This window comes from Helianthus annuus, chromosome 13 (genome assembly GCF_002127325.2).
Source record: "Helianthus annuus cultivar XRQ/B chromosome 13, HanXRQr2.0-SUNRISE, whole genome shotgun sequence".
NCBI lineage: Eukaryota > Viridiplantae > Streptophyta > Magnoliopsida > Asterales > Asteraceae > Helianthus > Helianthus annuus.
This window is the reverse complement of record NC_035445.2, coordinates 123,308,664-123,327,702: the sequence shown is the minus strand read 5'-3', so window position 1 is coordinate 123,327,702 and position 19,039 is coordinate 123,308,664. Positions and strand designations below refer to the sequence as shown.

At 34.7% G+C, this 19,039-nt stretch overlaps 1 protein-coding gene across 1 annotated transcript; it reads right to left on the bottom strand.

The window, feature by feature from the left end:
• Window positions 1-2,366: 2,366 nt before the first annotated feature.
• LOC118485848 (protein FAR1-RELATED SEQUENCE 5-like) lies at window positions 2,367-6,288 on the bottom strand. The gene is made up of 6 exons (XM_035982339.1): window positions 6,229-6,288; window positions 6,077-6,158; window positions 5,925-6,002; window positions 3,691-3,934; window positions 3,042-3,300; window positions 2,367-2,897 (listed from the first exon to the last, which is right to left on the bottom strand). The coding sequence occupies exons 1-6, from the start codon at window positions 6,286-6,288 to the stop codon at window positions 2,367-2,369; spliced, it is 1,254 nt and encodes a 417-aa protein (XP_035838232.1).
• Window positions 6,289-19,039: the final 12,751 nt, after the last annotated feature.

The window sequence follows — 19,039 nt, the reverse complement described above, 5'->3', positions numbered from 1 at the left end:
ATCTAACCGATTTCCACATAAACAAACAAAGATCTTTCACTGATCTAAACATATTCGCGGTGAAAGGGATTGAAAGATGGTTTTCCAACTTTCTTTCAACTCTTTTACACCCAATGCCTTCAAAACCGATAGAAACGGAGCTTGTGACGGCTTACTAATCATTCCGGTGGTTGCGTGGCCTAAGATTTGGATCCTATCCATGAGGTTCACCGATTTCGGGTTAAACATCAAACATCGTCCCGAACCGTTCACCAACCGGATTTGGGTGATTCCTGTCCGATCAGGAGAACTAAACAATGACGCGACTTCTGTTGTTTGACTTGTTATCAAAATATCTCGATAAAACGACAAACAGCCAAAACAACCAAGTATTAGACTAACAGGCCGACCAGGACAAGGCACTGTCTGATCGGACTGTTGTCCGAACGGACAGCCAGCCGAACGGACAGCCGAATGACTGGCCAGCCGATCGGCTAGCACAAGGGTCCCACACTTAATCAACCTATTTGAAGTTTGAGTATTGAACGAACTGCCGTCCGATCGGACTGCCATCCGATCGGATTACTCTTTGGATCATGAGATACTTGACTTTAAATACTTAATCGATTTTTCAACATGTTCAATGCACGGGAAATGCCACCCGATCGAACTACTGTCCGATCGAGTGACCTCTTGCTGAGGACATGTTCTTCACTGAAGTACCAGCCGATCGGGTCGCAGGCTGATCGAACGACCGTCCGATCGACCGACCTGAAAGGTAAAGATACTTCAATGTTTTCAAATGCTACAACGAAAACTTCAAAAGTCAACCATCAAACACAAACACATCCTACTCAAAGGAAGAAACAATCCACTCGAACAACCATCCGATCGGACTTCCGTCCGGCCGGACAACTGTCCGAACGGACTGTCAACCCACGATCAGCCGTCCGATCGGACTACCGTCCGATCGACCAGCTGTCCGATCCATCAACACTTGTTTCCATTTTACGCGTTGCTTATCGTTATACTATCGAATTGTTCAGGCTAACCTTACTCTCAAGCGCTCCCTTCTATCCATCAACCGCTGTGAGTATACTCGATCCCTTTTTGCTTTAAGCACGTTTGGGTGTTACATACGTTACTTATACGAAATCACATCGAACACACTACGCAATATCTAAAGCGCTAACCGTTACCGCATGTTATACGTGACTTAATGAATGCTTGTTGTTATGTTTACACATGGAATGCTGTCTACCTGCCTTAAGGACGATAGTACTATAGTTTGGACTCAGCACCCGCTCATGCGGGGGTTGTTAAGGACAATTATTTGCATGGATTACAGTGGTGATCATGTATTATGAACTGCCTCGGGCAGTCAACCCGCAGTCATTGGTATCGATAGATCCATGTCGATAATTAACATGCTTCGTTTTCCTCTGTGTACGTGCTGGTTATGCGTAAACTATTTCGAACTCTATATGCTATTATCAAACTTGTATACTCGCCTTTACACTATGTGTATTGACTTTTATTTTAACATATGTGACAGGTATTTAGGGTGCTTATCTGCTAGGGAAGTGAGGCTAGAATAAAGCTCTAGAGTCAAACACATAGTTGTCTGTAGTAATTGAATCAAGGGTCTCTAGAAGCAGATAAACAATTGCTATATTTAGATCTGAGTTGTCGGAACAGAATTAATTGCCAAGATTTGGTCTATAATGATTTGCTTACTGTTTGAGACATGGTATGGGACGTGTTATTTTAAATTGAATAGTAATGTTAATTGTTATGGAAACTTCTTGACAATCTGTTTCGCTCAGTGCCATGCCCCGATGATTCCACCATCGGTTGGGGTGTGACAAATCTGCATATCTTGAACCTTCTTCATATAAGATTGAACATGATCCTTGTATAAGGAAAGCTCCTCTTTATTACCAGATAAATGGTTCAAAGTGTATTCGGTTGAACAAATAACATCTCGCATCATACTTTGCACATCAGGATCAAGCTCAGTCATATATTCACGACTAATTGAGAATTCAAGAGAGCAGTTTGGGGAGGCCTCTTTGCGCCATCTATTCAGAATGTATTGTTTTGGAAATTCCCTAATGTTCATAAGTCTCAAAACATAGAATATATGTCTACATAGCAAACCAAACTGTTCAAAACATCTGCATGAGCAATCAGACTTACGGAACAATACCTGAAAACCGCCAAAAACAATATCTCTATAACGCCATGCATAGAATGTTTGTCTAAAAAAAACTAAAAAAGAAAAGAACACGTTGCATATGATAAAACGCCATTAACAGAAAACGCCATAAAAACCAAAACGTCATTATTTACCTCAAATAAGGATGTACAAAGCTGTTGGAAGTCATTTACATAAAACTTAACAACCCATCAGGCTGATCTTCGTAACATTGATTTATGCAATCCGCAACTCCAATAAGCTCAGCTTGAACATCACAAAAAATACTTTTTGTATATATATCAACAGCTTGCCCTTCCAACACTTTGTAACTACTCTTAAACAGGGGTCTTTTGTATCGAGATTCATGATCATTTTTACGATGTGTGTGACGTTGTGCTTCTATTGCAGTCTCATAATGCGTCATGAACTCAACAAGAGTAGCTTTCGAATTGCACACTTGACCAAAAAAATGATTCTCACTCTCCGACCTGGATGTCGTTCGCATAAGACCAGACATAGGCTCCATTCTATAGTACGCAGGGATCCAAGATTCCCTAAGTGAAAAAATATCAGATAACCAGTCATTATCTTCTAAATTGAATTCTGCAATAACCATTTCCCATTCTAATTCACACTCTTCAGGTGTGAGAATATCCGTCCACACAACACCACAGATACGTTCTTTAAAATTGGTGGAATTGCATAGCCTAACACCAACCTATAAATAACACGAGAACGCCACACACATATAAAAAAACAAAAGACAAAACTTAATTAAAAAAACAGTAACAAGGTACAAAACGCCATGTATCTTAAAACACAGTGTATCCTAAAACGCCAAAGGTAAAAAAAGCATAACAACCTTCAGAGAAAGTTTATGCATCACATGCCACATGCATAACCGATGCCTCGTGTCAACAAATACAGCAGAAATAGCCTTTTTAATCGCTGGATCTTGGTCAGTGACAACAACTTTTAGCTGAGAACCAACAACTTTAAGAAAAAATCTTAACAACCAAATATACGTATCAGTAGTTTCCGACGCCAACAATGTTGCACCAAATGTAACATTGCAGTGATGATTGTCTATACCAGTGAACGGTACAAACACCATAGAGTATCTGCATATGAAAACGCCATGATAAATGAAATAATAATAAAACGCCATTGAATGTAAACTAGTAAAACGCCATTGCATGTAAACTAATAAAACACCATTGCATGTAAAATAATAAAACGCCATGAATGTAAAATTAATAAAACGCCAAAAAACAAAGAAGTTGAACTATAAAATATTACTTGTTGGAACGATACGTGGCGTCAAACGAAATCACATCACCAAACACGTGGTAATTACGTTTGGCTTGATCGTCACACCAAAAAAGACCCTTCAAACGATTGTCTTCGTCTGTGATGTAATCATACGAGAAATTAGGTTGCGAATGTGTTTTTCATTCAAATGTTTCACAACCATATCGGCGTCATATTCCCCTATGAACTAGTTTATTTGCCTCTTATAGTTCTTAAATTCAACTTTGCTTGCGCCCACATCTTCAAAACCACCAAAACAAGTCTTCATAACATTAAACACCTTGACAGGACCCAAATTCAGCTTAGACATGCTGTGTATAACATGCTTCTCGAGCTGAGTGAGATGCCATTCAGTTGGAAGAAAATGCTTATCAGGACGTTCAACAAGTTCATGACTATGCTCCTCGACCAACTTATACACCTTCCAAAATCCATTCTCATATTCTACACATAACAGTGCACCACAATCAGTCCTCTTGGAAAAGTTAGATCGCACTACTCGCTCTTTTTGATTGGGGTCCAACGTATCAACCTTCTTGTCCTTATATACCCCAGCTCTCGTACACAAAAAATACTTAATATGTAACACACCTTTAGAGTTTGTCTTTGTAGTTCCTTTCCTGACTGAAAACCCACACTCCTTAGCATACTTAACATACATTGAATAACAATCATCAAGGCTTAAGAATAGCATGTCCTTTCTAGGCTTTAATTCTTCAGTGACGTCAGGAATGATAAATGGTAATCCAGTTTTGGGGCAATGCCTTTGACTCGAGGAAGAGACTTCGTCTGAGAAAACACAGGGAGGAACAGAAAAACAGAGTGATGTCTCGTAATAATATTATACATTAAAACGCCATTAATTGAAAAATAAACAAGACATAATAAACACATAATGAAAACGCCAAAACCAACAAAACTAATGTTTCCACAAATTAACAAAATAGTAATAACTAATATTCACAAATACTACTAAATAAAATTCAAAACTAATCAAATAGACGAAAAACGCCAATGATCGTAAAAACATAACAAATACACAAAAACGTAAACGACAATTAAAATTAATATCGAAAACTCCAATTGCAGTTATGAATAGTAGATTAAATATCAATTAAAACGAGATTAAACTGCATAATTGAATAACGCTATGGAAAATCATACAACACATTATAAATTAAATAATATAAAAAAATGCCATAAAACAATGATAAAAGAACAAAACACGATATCTATTGCATGATTTGCTGAAACGAAAATAGAAAACGCCAACGAATATTAGTTTGTCAAACAGAATCCACGTTAAACGCCATAGATCTGAGAAAGCTTGCAAAGCAGGTAACAACTAACAATAAATCTTTGGAGTTTTAATTTGAACGAGATTTATAACGTGAATAAGGAGGGAACGTATAAAAGGACAATCGTACACCCGCATAACAATTAGGCCCCCCTGCCACGTGTTGGGCCAGGATCCGTTCTCACCGTTCTCACACTTTTCACCGTTCTCTCCTGAACCCGTTTCTATATATATATATATACTAGTCTAAGTTCCCGTGTGTTACACGGGTGGCTAAACAGGAAAACTAAGTACTTTAAAACTGTAAAGTAAAAATTGTAATATTATATACGTTGAATTACTAACGAAAATGTTAGAGAGTGCAAGAAATAATTGAAATACATGAATACGACAAAAAAAATCACAACTCATTGAAGAATTCTTTATAAACAACTCGTTGAATTATTTACCATGTTGTGTTTTTATACTATTTATAATATAAAGTGGAGAACCCGCGCGTGTAGCGGAGTCGCCAAATTATAGTGCTGAACGAAAGCCAAGTCAATTCGGGGAAAAGTCGAGCTCGAGCTCGGCTCGTAAAAAATTAGAGCCAGTGTGAGCCCAATCAAGCCAGCTTGTTAATTTTTTATTAATTTTTTACAAACATTTATAACATTAAAAAATTAACACACATTTGTAAAATAGACACACACACATATACATATAAGTCATCAAGTGAGCCATGAGCCAAGCCCCTTCGCTCGAGCTCGGCTCGATTACAAAACGGGCTGGCTCGGTTCGGCTAGAAAACAAAAATAGGTTTTTTCAAGCCAGCTTTTTTCAAACGGGTCTCAAGCCGTGAGCTTTTTGAACACCCTATATTATAGGCCCAACAAATAATAAAAAAAGCGAAGGAACCGTCAATTTTGGATGTTATACACGCAAGGGCCACTGGTGCTTATAAACAAAAAAACTTCATGGTCACCATCAACACCCACCCGATGGGTCCGGGTAAAGCATAACTTGCGATGGGATGAAGTGTGCACAAATAGAATTATAGATTATTCTGAAGTGAAAGACATGAAACTTGCCATTTACTTCACATGAACCGTTTATACACAAAAGAAAAGGCAAAAGCTGGTAAATTGTTAAGATTACCAGTCTGATTATCTCTGATTATCTGATGTGATCTTGACCAGTAATTGTTCAAAGATGTTTCACCAACTTGCCTTTGATCTGCAAGCAGAAGCAAGTGTAAAGTTGAGATATGAAGAAATTCCTATTAAGCTATGCAGGGAGTGGGCAAGTACCTTCACAAGTAGCAATTAAGCTCCTAAGATGCTGACTATTTCTTACGACCTCCTCCGTCAGCTTCTCCACCACTGTACCTTTCTGGATTCAAGGAACAAAATTCAAATCAAAGAAAAATAGAAATACACGAAAAACATAACGATGAACTCACCTCGGGATCATCCAAGAGACGAAGGGCACCAGAATCACGGTTCAAGAGGTCTACGACCATCTCGTTATAGATTTCGATAGCCGAATGGCTTGTTTTTTCAACTAAAAGTCAAAAAAAACTATCCAGTTGGGATCTAAATGGCTTGTTTTCTCCACTAAAAGTCAAAAAAACCATCCATGGTCTGAGCACAGAGTATATAACCCAACTGCTGCGTTTCTAGCTCATGAAACGCATACACAAACCGTTCCGTCTCGTCTCGACTGGTCTATCCAATCCACTATTGACTAAAAATGCATCAGTATTTATTATGATGTAGTTTATGTAACCATATTAACACATTAGTTACTCAAAATAAACAAAAATGGTTTTCAAGTCACCCAATCCAACCCGGCCTGTTTAAACATATACCAAAGAGACCATTTTTTATTCCAAGCAATCCTGATAAATTCAGTTCAGCATCTCCTCAACCTACAAGCCCAACTCCTGATAACATCAAACAGAAACAATTAGTTTCTAGAAACTTCCATAAGGCGACACGCAAGCAAACACGATATTACCTTTTTCTTCGCAGCCACCCACTCATAGAAACTTCCTATGGTTGGCTTTTGCTTAATAATTTCCAACAATTTGTATCCAGCATCTTTGCCTTCTACACAAAATAATATATTAAAAAACATCATCCATAAGAAACTATTAAAATGAAATAAATAATTATTCATTACATAACGGAAGGCGAGAGAAACCTTTCACTGACAATATCCAGGGTGATATGGAAGCAAACTTTTCAGCAATACAATAAGAGCACAGCATGAACTGTCCTGAATTGTCAAATATCATTAGTCAAAAGTTTAATTACATCAAATACTAAGCTTTATGAATTAAATAAAGATGTATGCATTTAGAAAGACATTTAAATTTTGAACTTTAATAATATACTTGCTGAATTAATTCACCCGATTTCTTATCCATGCATCACCAATATTAGGTGACAAACAGGCTAAAAGTCACTGTTAGTGTAATCATAACAATTATGTATTAAAGTGTCGATTATCATTACAATGATATAGTTTTTCAAGAAATTTTTAAAATATTTACTGTTACAAAAATATCTAAAAAAAAAAGACAAAAAGAGTTTGTGGGTCGGCCCATACTAATAAGTTACCCATCCTGACCCATTACCCGTCCGACCATTTTGCCACCTCTAGTACACATGAAAGAACTTTAAGAGAATAATAATAATCAAGTAGAATCTAACCTTTTGGCAATTAAATACTTCTTCTAAAACTGAATCCTTCAATGCCTGTTTCAAGAAGACATAAGCAGATATCCCTTTAATTTACTGTTTCATAAATCATAATGGTAGATGTGATGGGTTGGGTAACGGGTCAAAACGGGTTGGGGTCGAGAATATGCCTAGTTAAGTGCATCCCTAAGAGACGCAACTCAGACTCCTTGTCGTAGCGTCGCACGCTAACCAAAGGAGAATAAAAGTATATACACCGCCTTTAATTAATCTGATCATGGATTCTTGGTATTCAAGTTAGTATAGAATTAAAGAGATGGCTTTGTTTTTGTTACAGTATCAAATCACTTACATTGTTAATTTAAACAAAACATGGTTTTCACGTCGAGAACATGAGCCGCAAGTGTTAGTACAGTCTGGGGTGAACATCCAGGTTCGGACTTGGAGCTTGGGCTGGACTTGGAGCTTGGGCTGAGATACCCGATTATGAAAAAAACCGAACCCAAGTTTGTATTTAGGGTCGCAATTCATGTTTGGATATATGGGATTCTCGAGTCGGGTCAGGTAACCTTCGGATCGGGTCAGTTCCTGGAATTTGCTCACCCATGTAATCTACGACATGAATATCAACCGTGAATATTACCTGCAAATATCAAAATAAAAAAATAAATGAATAATATATTATCTGCAAACACTAAAACAAAAAATAATTGAATAATAAAATATTATAGGCATATCAAGGAGAGTTGGGTACTTGCCTGGCCACAAATGACATTACTTGCATTTTTAGAGAAAATGTAGTGGTCAATAGCACTGTTGTTTGTTATAAAATCTAAGGATTTTTACAAAATCTTCGTAGAGATATAACTAATTAAGTTGCAGCAACCATTGGGTCTTAGCGCTTTGACATCTGGCATGTCCCTTGTATCTTTCGTTGTCTCTGCGCTGTTACAAACACCAGTTAATTATTGAACAGAATTTATAAAAGCGCTTTGTTGTATAATGATCATGTTGTCAACTCTATATGAAACCAAAATGTAGCATAAAAGATCATTAATAAGAACCTTTTTTCGCCTGCTGATAACTTTCTTGAAGCTTCCTCTTTGTGGCTTCAAGCTTGTCTTGATCGGTTTCTCCACCGGAGGACATTGGTTTCTGTTTACAGTTACCAAAAAGAAGAAATTAGTTAGCAAAAATATTATTAAAAAATAGTATTTTTAACTATTTAAGTTATGCAAATTTTCCATTAAGAACACTAATCAAACAATTATGTGAACTGTTTACCACAATACGGTAACTTACACGTTGTTGTAGGGTCACGGGCCTCGTAGAAAGAATCGTGTGTTCGTGATTTTGCAACTTCTGGTCCATATTCGGTTTCATTCGTCTCCCCAGTATTGAGTCAACAACTGGTTGTTTACTTGGTTTGACCACGGTTGGTTTTGAAACCATGGTTTCCCTGTTTAACGGTTTGTGTGGTTTCCACTTGGTTACGTTTTGCTTCTCAACTGGCGGCTTTCTGTTATTACGGTTCTCATTCTTTTTTCAGTATCTAAAAAGCAACACCCGAAACAGGAATTCAATTAAAAACTGAAAGGCGAACGTATGATAAATTATCAAGTTATTTAAATATGTGAATTCAACTCACTTCCATAATCATCCCTGCCATCGAAGAACTTCTGATAAGCACGATAGACATAAAAATTGAAAAACATCCATCAACAGATGCTAAAACTATAAAACAGAATTATGTTTGAAAAAAACCCGCCAGTTTTGCGTACCTCAGATAATTCCAATGACATTGAATGAGGGTTCAAAAACGCTAAATCGTATGAAGGAGGTGAAGGTAAACCTTCTTCTTCATCAACAACACACGGATTCATTGACTCGGGGGTATTTTCAGAAACTGCGACATCAACAATAATCTTGAACAATTCAGTTGCTTTCCTCTCGCTATAATTCCCCTTTTGAATAATCCTATCAAACAACTCTCCTCTACGTCTTCTTTCGAAATCAACTTTCATTTTGATATTGATTTACACGCGTAATCTATACCCATCAACAAACAAAAAAAGAGTTGTATGAAACAATGCATCAGTGAGGTCATCACTGTAAATTACATCAGCAGCTACCAGCAAAGACGCCCTTTGAAGTTCTTCGAATTGCGACAAAAATTAAGAAAACCTACCCAAAATTTATAAGTTCAAAACAAAAGGAGATTAGAAAATTAGTGGCTGTTTGGTGAGATTAAGAAAAGCCCATTAAAACATACCTAGCACATGTATCCTTACGCGCAGAGCTTTGGCTGTTTGGTGAGTTTCTTATCATGGTTGAAGAATTTTCAAGCTTGAAAATGGAATAAAGTTGTAGAATAACTACTTTTTCAAGCTTGGCTGTTTGGTGAGATTAAGAAAAGCCCATTAAATAAAAGAAGATATTAAGAAAACTACTTTTTCTCGATGAAATAAGGACTCGAAACTTTAAAAATTTACCTGCTTAACACTTGCCATAATTAAAAAATGCTAAGCAACCTCCTCAAATAGTGCCTCCTCAAACATCGCTAGTTCACTCCAACAGACAACCACAATAAAAAAACCTGGAAAAAAAATAAAAAAAACCCAAGAAAATATCAACACAAATCTTGGAAAATCAGGAACCAAACAAATACACCGCAGAAATAGATAGTAACCAAATTTCACACATACCACCAACAACTGAATCAGAGAACGAAGACAATAGCGAAGACGAAATCAAACCAAATCGCAAGAACCTACACAAAAACATCTTTAAAGACGAAATAGCTACAGCAAAAGCAAAAAAAAAGTAGAAACAAATTCATATGCTACTGACCAAATGATACAATGAAACCTTTCCGTCGTTACCTCACCTACCGTCACTATCTTTCTTCACTTTCCTCATATCCCCAATAGCAGAACCCTGCAACAGCTGCAAAAACCGCCAATCATCCGTATAAATTCTTGTAGGGTGTTCTTCAGTGGGCTTCATACTGAACTATTGTAGCAGATGACCAATGAATTAACAATTGCAGCAGAGCCCTGCAACTGATGCAAAAACCTCCAACACCTGCTCTACACACAAAGTCACAAACGAATTTCTAAACATGATCAGTATTACCAGACCAAATTTTAAAGTTGGTTTAACAAACATCAATCACAAATGGACAAAATAAATATATCAACAATTAAAAAACGATTGAACGACAAAATAAAAAACGATTCCACAAATCTATACATATATCAACAATTAAAATATTAAACAGTGATTAAAGCTAAGGAATCAAAGGATTATCATATTACATCATCAAACATGGAAGCAAACAACATACCTTGATGATAGTTCGTATATTTGAGATTTAGAGATTTCTGAAGTGGGTACAGGTAAAATCACCAGAGATGAAGCCGCAGATAGTATTAGGGTTAGTGAATGTGAGGTAGGTGAAAGAAAAGATTGATCATACTCGATGAAGAGAAATCAATTTGCCTGGAGAATGATTTTCAAATTGAAGAAGAGCGTTACTGATTGAGAGAATTTATTAGGTTTCCAAATTGAAGAAGAGCGTAGGTAAGAAGAAGGAAAATGCCGCCCAAAATTCCCAATTCTCTGGCCAAAGAGAATAGCCAAATCATGGTCAAATGGTCAACCGCTATTTTGCTTTAGTATAAGAGATAGATATATAGGGGAATGCTAGACAGACAACCCTTAAATTCTTAGGAAACTCTGGAAACTCAAATCTCCCCCCATTTTTACCCAACCTCCCGACATTTTTTTTTTGAAAAAAATAACACATGTAATATACATGTTTTAAAGTGTTTTGGGCCAAAAAAAACAAAAAAGCGCCGAAGGGATTTTTAAAAAAAACATAAACAAATTTCAGCAATGTCCGGTTGCCTAACATGTGTTAGACAAAAATGCTGAAAGTTGTTGAAATTTGTTTTTTTTTTTTTAAAAAAAAAACCCTCCGGCGCTTTTTTGATTTTTTTGGCCCAAAACTCTTAAAAACATGTATATTACATGTGTTATTTTTTTCAAAAAAAAAAAAGTCGGGAGCTTTGAGTTTTCCGGGTTTCTTAAATATTTAGGGTTTTCTATATAGCCCAACCCTATATATATATATACCCCAGTTGTAAGAACCATGAGAAACATTCTCCACCAATCATATTCTGCCAACCAAAAGGGTAGTTTGGTCATTTAACTCAAATGTCTAATCTCTCACTCTCTCTCCACATTTAAAATGTCAGATATTTCTCTCCCTACCTTTTAATAAGTCAGATCTTTGTCTCTCTCTAAAACCCATCCCTATTGAAGACATTCTTCATCTTCTAAATTCTTCATCATCTTCAACAGAGTATAGGGCGCCCCTCCTTTTCCGGCGAACACCTCCTACTCCGGCGATCCCCTTCCTGCTCCGACCACCCTCTCCTTCTCCGGCGGCCCCTCGTTTCTCCGGCGACCCTCTCCTTCTCCATCGGAGTCGTTTACCGGCGAATACCGGCGCTCCGGCGTCACTTTTTACCCGTTACCCACACCCCCCTGGTGGTTGCGGCGTGGTTATTAGTGGCGGAGAAAGAAGCTGCAGAGAGATCAGGGACGAACTGAGCTTCTACGGTCGTTATGCCAATCGTGTCGGAACCGGTGCTCCGGTTTATCTCGTTGCTGTGCTTGAATACCTTGCTGCCGAAGTAAGTTTTGTGTAGTTATTACTGTTTTTATAGATGTTGTAGTTTCAATTTTGTAATTTGCACTTTAGAGTTTCGTTGATAGAATTAAGGATTTCAGAATTAACTTGAAATTTGTAAATTTGGGTTTCAAAATCCACTGTTTTGGATTGAAGTTTGTTCATTTCAACAGTTTGAAATTTGCGGTTCAAACTCAACAACTTTTGGGACATATTTCGATGATTTTCGGTGTAATTATTGTTCATTTCAAACAGTTTATAAGTTTTTGAATATGATTTCATTGAAGTTCGATCTGTTTGAACAAATCTGAAAATACATTTGCTTATAATATTTCTGAAAACTTGCTGAAAGAAATCATTTTTTGATATTCTACATCATATCCGAAACAATAATACATCGGGATTTTTTAGAAAATAGAAAAGTATACATGAAAATTCGACTTGTAAAAGATGATAACAGTGAACTGAGTGTCAAAATTTGAGTTGTTGTTTCTTCATATGTTCATATCCGAATCTGACAATTGAATGAACTTGGATTGTTTCGGTCGAATTTCGGACTATTTTCAGTTGATTTTCGACAAGTTTCGGTGAGATCAGATCAGTTTCGGTAGATTTTCGGTTTGTTTCGGATCGATTTTTGAACATTCCTGTAAGCAAGATTCTTAAATCGGATCAGTTTCAGCAGATTTTCGGTTTGTTTTTGGATTAAAAATCTGCATTGGAGTGATTGGACTATAGTTGTCACGTTTCTGAATGTTTTTTTTCTTCTTCCTGCATTGGAGTGATTGGATATTTAAGTTCCTCAAACTATTTAACGTAAAACGTAAATTTTTTAACGTAAAACGTAAACTTCGTAACATAAAACGCAAACTTTTTAACGTAAAAGGTAAAACGTAAAACGTAAAAACGTAAAACGTAAAAAGTAAAAAGTTTAACGTAAAACGTAAACTTTTTAACGTAAAACGTAAACTTTGTAACGTAAAACGCAAACTTTTTAACGTAAAATGTAAAACGTAAACTTTGTAATGTAAAACGCAAACTTTTTAACGTAAAACTTAACACGTAAAAGGTAAAACGTAAATCGTAAAACGTAAAAACGTAAAACGTAAAATGTAAAAACGTAAAAACGTAAAACGTAAAACGTAAAAAAAAGGGACGTAAAAAACGTCGTGTTAAAACGGGACGTAAAAAACGGCGCGTTAAAAAAACGACGCTTGAAAAAGTCGAGCGTAAAAACGGCGTGAAAAAACGACCCATTAAAAAACGATGTGTTAAAAAGCTGGGCGTAAAAACGGCGTGCAAAAACCGGCGTGCAAAAAAATTGTTTTGTTATAAAAATTTTAATTTAAAAATGTTTTTAATACAAAATCTTTTTAAAAAATAAAAAGTAATATAATAAAACTAAAAAGTAATATAATAAAACAAAAAAGTAATAAAAAAATAATAAAGACAAAAAGACAAAAAAGAGTTATTTTACTAAACTACCCTTTTGAATTAAAATATTAAAGACATAATAAGAAAAAATGTATTTAATATTAATTTTAGTTACTTTTAATCTCATCCATCCATCTTGTTGATTTAAGGGCTAGAAAGTGGTTCCCATGGTTCTTACAACTAGAGGTGGTTTTCATTTTAGCGGTCCCATATATATATATATATATATATATATATATATATATATATATAGGGGAAGGTTCATTTGAGAAGAAATTTAATGTGAGAAGAAAAAGAAGAAGGGGCATATTAGTAAAATGCTATTTTATTTATAACTCATATAATTAATTTTTCTCTCTTTAATTAATAAGTCAACAAATCATTAATTATCCTACATATAATCTACAAAACTACACATATCAACATTTTTCCTACATATACTCTACACATTATAGAATTTTATCCTACACAGTCGAAATTTATCCTACACACCTCGAAATATATCCTACACGCCTCGAAATATATCCTACACAACTCGTAATTTATCCTACACAACTTGTAATTTATTTTACACTTAAAATTAAGTTGTTTTTTTAATTTGAAAAAAAATATATATTTTGAAAAGGAGTTACAAATATAATTTAGCTAGTTATTAAATGGGAAGAATACAAATTAATGATTTATGTAAGTTTACCAATATACCCTTATATTAAAATTAAATACTAATATTAAATGAAGTAAAATGAATAAATCTTATTGGTTGAAACTTCTTCTTTTTTCTTCTTACAAAAAAATTCTTCTCATTTGAACCGTCCACTATATATATATATATATATATAGGGTGAGGTTCGGCTAGAAAGTCCAAGTTTCCTAAAAAGTGTAAAAAGTCATAAAACACAATAATTTCAGGCATAAAACACACCTAAAACTCACAAATAATAGAATGAATATTACTAATACACCATATTCAAACGCTAATAGTCCATAAAAACTTCAAACGCACCATCGTACAACTATGAATATAAAACACAAAATGCTAAACAACATAAAACACAATAATATTTGTCATTCCATAATCAGAGCCTTAACATCTAAAACACAACACAAAACCCACATACATGATGTTTTAGTAATCTTCATCATATTATTTGTGGGTTTTTGATGTGTTTCATGGTTGACATTATGGTGTTTTATGACTTTTTACACTTTTTAGGAAATTTGGACTTTCTGGCCAACTCCTAGCATATATATATATATATATATATATATATATATATATATATATATATATATATATATATATATATATATATATATATATATGTATATATATATATAGGGAGCCGCTAGAACGAGAACCACCTCGAGTTGTAAGAACCGCGAGAACTACACCCCACGGAGCGCCGTTCGCCGCGATTTTTTTTTTACAAGTAGATGTGTGCATTATAAACACGGCCGTAAAAAATCACGGCGAACGGCGCTCCGTGGGGTGTACTTTTTTACACCTCAAGTTTGGTGAAAAAAAAAAGAAAAAAGAAAAAAAATTAAAAAACACCAAACTTGAGGTGTAAAAAAGTACACCCCACGGAGCGCCGTTCGCCGTGATTTTTTACGGCCGTGTTTATAATGCACACATCTACTTGTAAAAAAAAATCGCGGCGAACGGCGCTCCGTGGGTTGTAGTTCTCGCGGTTCTTACAACTCGGGGTGGTTCTCATTCTAGCAGCCCCCTATATATATATAGGGAGCCGCTAGAATGAAAACCACCTCGAGTTGTAAGAACCGCGAGAACTACACCCCACGGAGGGGCGTTCGCCGCGATTTTTTTTTACAAGTAGATGTGTGCATTATAAACACGGCCGTAAAAAATCACGGCGAACGCCCCTCCGTGGGGTGTAGTTTTTTACACCTCAAGTTTGGTGAAAAAAAAAGAAAAAAGAAAAAAAAAATTAAAAAACACCAAACTTGAGGTGTAAAAAACTACACCCCACGGAGGGGCGTTTGCCGTGATTTTTTACGGCCGTGTTTATAATGCACACATCTACTTGTAAAAAAAAAATCGCGGCGAACGCCCCTCCGTGGGGTGTAGTTCTCGCGGTTCTTACAACTCGAGGTGGTTTTCATTCTAGCGATCCCCTATATATATATATATATATATATATATATATATATATATATATAGGGGAATGTTCATTTGAGAAGAAAATTTAATTGAGAAAAAAGAGAACAAAGGGTACAATTGTAAAACATTAAATACTTTTTCATTTATCTCATTTATTATCATCTTTGACTTATTAGGTAGTCATAAAAACTATTATCCTTCACACTAATTTTTTTGACTACACACATCAAAAGTTACTCTACACCTTTCGAAATTTACCCTACATATGTTGAAATTTATCCTACACAACCCACAATTTATCATATACACATTGTAATTTATCCTACACTCTAAATTATTTTATTTTATTTTTTTGAAAAAATATATATTTTGAAGAAAAGTTACAAATTTTAATGTAGTTAGCTATTAAAGAGGAATAGTACTAATTAATGATCTTTGAAAGTTTACCATATTACCCTTATAGTAACATTAAATACTAATATTAAATGAAGTAAAATGAAGCATTGTTATTGGTTGAAATTTATTCGTTTTTCTTCTTACAAAAAGTTTCTTCTCATTTGAACTCTCCACTATATAGAACTCTCCACTATATATATATATAGTGGAAGGTTCAAATGAGAAGAATTTTTTTGTAAGAAGAAAAAAGAAGAAGTTTCAACCAATAAGAATGCTTCATTTTACTTCATTTAATATTTGTATTTTATTTTAATATAAAGGTATATTGGTAAACTTACATAAATCATTAATTTGTATTCTTCCCATTTAATAACTAACTAAATTAAATTTGTAACTCCTTTTCAAAATATATACTTTTTCCAAATTAAAAAAACAACTTAATTTAAAGTGTAGAATAAATTATTAATTGTGTAGGATAAATTACGAGTTGTGTAGGATATATTTTCGAGGTGTGTAGGATAAATTCTATAATGTGTAGGGTATATGTAGAAAAATTTTGATATGTGTATGTTTTGTAGATTATATGTAGAATAATTAATGATTAGTTGACTAATTAATTAAAGAGAGAAAAGTTAATGATATGGGTTATAAATGAAATAGTATTTTACTAATATGTCATTTCTTTTTTTTCTTCTCACATTAAATTTCTTCTCAAATGAACCTTCCCCTATATATATATATATATATATATATATATATAGGGAGCCGCTAGAATGAAAACCACCTCGAGTTGTAAGAACCGCGAGAACTACACCCCACGGAGCGCCGTTCGCCATGATTTGTTTTTACAAGTAGATGTGTATATTATAAACACAGCCGTAAAAAATCATGGCGAACGGCGCTCCGTGGGGTGTAGTTTTTTACACCACAAGTTTGGTGAAAAAAAAAGAAAAAAGAAAAAAAATTAAAAACACCAAACTTGTGGTGTAAAAAACTACACCCCACGGAGCGCCGTTCGCCATGATTTTTTACGGCTGTGTTTATAATACACACATCTACTTGTAAAAAAAATCATGGCGAACGGCGCTTCGTGGGGTGTAGTTCTTGCGGTTCTTACAACTCGGGGTGGTTTTCATTCTAGCAGCCCCCTATATATATATATATATATATATAGGGTAAGGATAGTGTAAAAAGGGCCTAAAGTGTGAAAAGTGTATTATAACACTATATATAATACTATATAACACCATATAAACACCGTATAACAATATGTAACACCATATAATACCATATAACACTATGTAACACTATATAACATTATATAACAAATATAACACTATACATCTATGATAGACATGCTATCAGACAAACTATAGTGTTATATTTGTTATATAATGATATATAGTGTTACATAGTGTTATATGGTATTATATGGTGTTACATATTGTTATACGGTGTTTATATGATGTTATATAGTATTATATATAGTGTTATAATACACTTCTCACACTTTGAGCACTTTTTACAGAATCCTCTACCTATATATATATATGGAGAAGATCATGCGAAAACCACCTCTTATTGTGAGAACCGCGAAAACAAATGTGAACACACCAAAAATGCCTAAAAATAGCTAAAAATCACACAAAAATTTTTTTTTTAATATTTTTTATATAAAAATCGCTACTTTTCGAAGCAAAAAAAAAATTTTTTTAATTTTTTAAAAAAAAAAAAATTTTTCGCCACTAAAAGTAGCGATTTGAGCATAAAAAATATTAAAAAAAAATTAGATTTTTTTGATTTTTTTAGATTTTTTTAGGTTTTTGGGGGTTTAGTTTTTACCATTTTAGCTTGGGGGGGGGGGGGGTTTAGGTTTTTGGGGGGGTGGGGGAGGGGGGGTGGTTAGGTTTTTTTTAGGTTTTTTTGGGGGTTTTAGTTTTTAGCATTTAGCTTTGGGGGGGGGGGGTTAGCTTGGGGGGGGGGGGTTTAGGTTTTTTGGGGAGGGGGGTGGGGGTTAGGTTTTTTTAGGTTTTTTTTTAGCTATTTTAGGTTGTGTTCACATTGGTTCTCAAGGTTCTCACAATAAGAGTGGTTCTCGCATGAGCCCCTCCCTATATATATATATATATATATATATATATATATATATATATATATATATGTGTACAGGGTGGGGTTCTAGAGTGAACACTAGTGTATTTGCGAACTGAGTGAACAAATCCTGGCCATTGATCTACACACGTGTATGGCCAGGATTAGTTCACTTAGTTCGCAAGCTACACTAGTGTTCACTCTTGAACCTAATCCTATGCATATATATATATATATATATATATGTATATAATAATATTATGTGTTGGGTAGGAGTTGGCTACAAAGCCTACTTTTCCTACAAAGTGTAGGAAGCAATCTCCTTTAGACATGTGGTATTTAGTTATTTTATACAAAAGGGTATAATGGTAATTGGATAATTATTTTAATTATGGAAGATTTATTATCCTAAACAAATTAACGAGTTATTTTAGGAAACTGCATATCTCCATTGATTTCAAAATCGACTATAATATTTTATATCATGATGATCGCAAATTCATATTCAAATTCCATTATTTCTTTAAGGTGTGTTTTATCAGTTTCTTGTTCTTCACACTGTGTTATATCAGTTTTCAAATCCCCTCATTAATTTCGAAACATAAAACACATCTATAATTTTCTAGACGTTGCCTTTTATCTGTTTCTGGGCTCTTCACATTGTGTTATATCAATTTTCATAATTAAACACTCCCATTACACATAAAACGCACCAGCGTCTGATATAAAACACACCTCTGAAATACACAATATAAAACACACCAGTGTCTGAAATACACAATATAAAACACACCAATGTTTGATTCAATGTAGACATACTAGGGTCTTA

Excerpts from the sequence above, each read along its gene's own strand:
- LOC118485848 (XM_035982339.1), bottom strand. The coding sequence starts at position 6,288 with ATGGTCGTAGACCTCTTGAACCGTGATTCTGGTGCCCTTCGTCTCTTG. Across the intron at positions 6,003-6,076 it reads CTTAATTGCTACTTGTGAAG|ATCAAAGGCAAGTTGGTGAA; the intron begins GTACTTGCCCAC and ends TTCTGCTTGCAG. Across the intron at positions 2,898-3,041 it reads TGCATAAACTTTCTCTGAAG|GTTGGTGTTAGGCTATGCAA; the intron begins GTTGTTATGCTT and ends TGTTATTTATAG.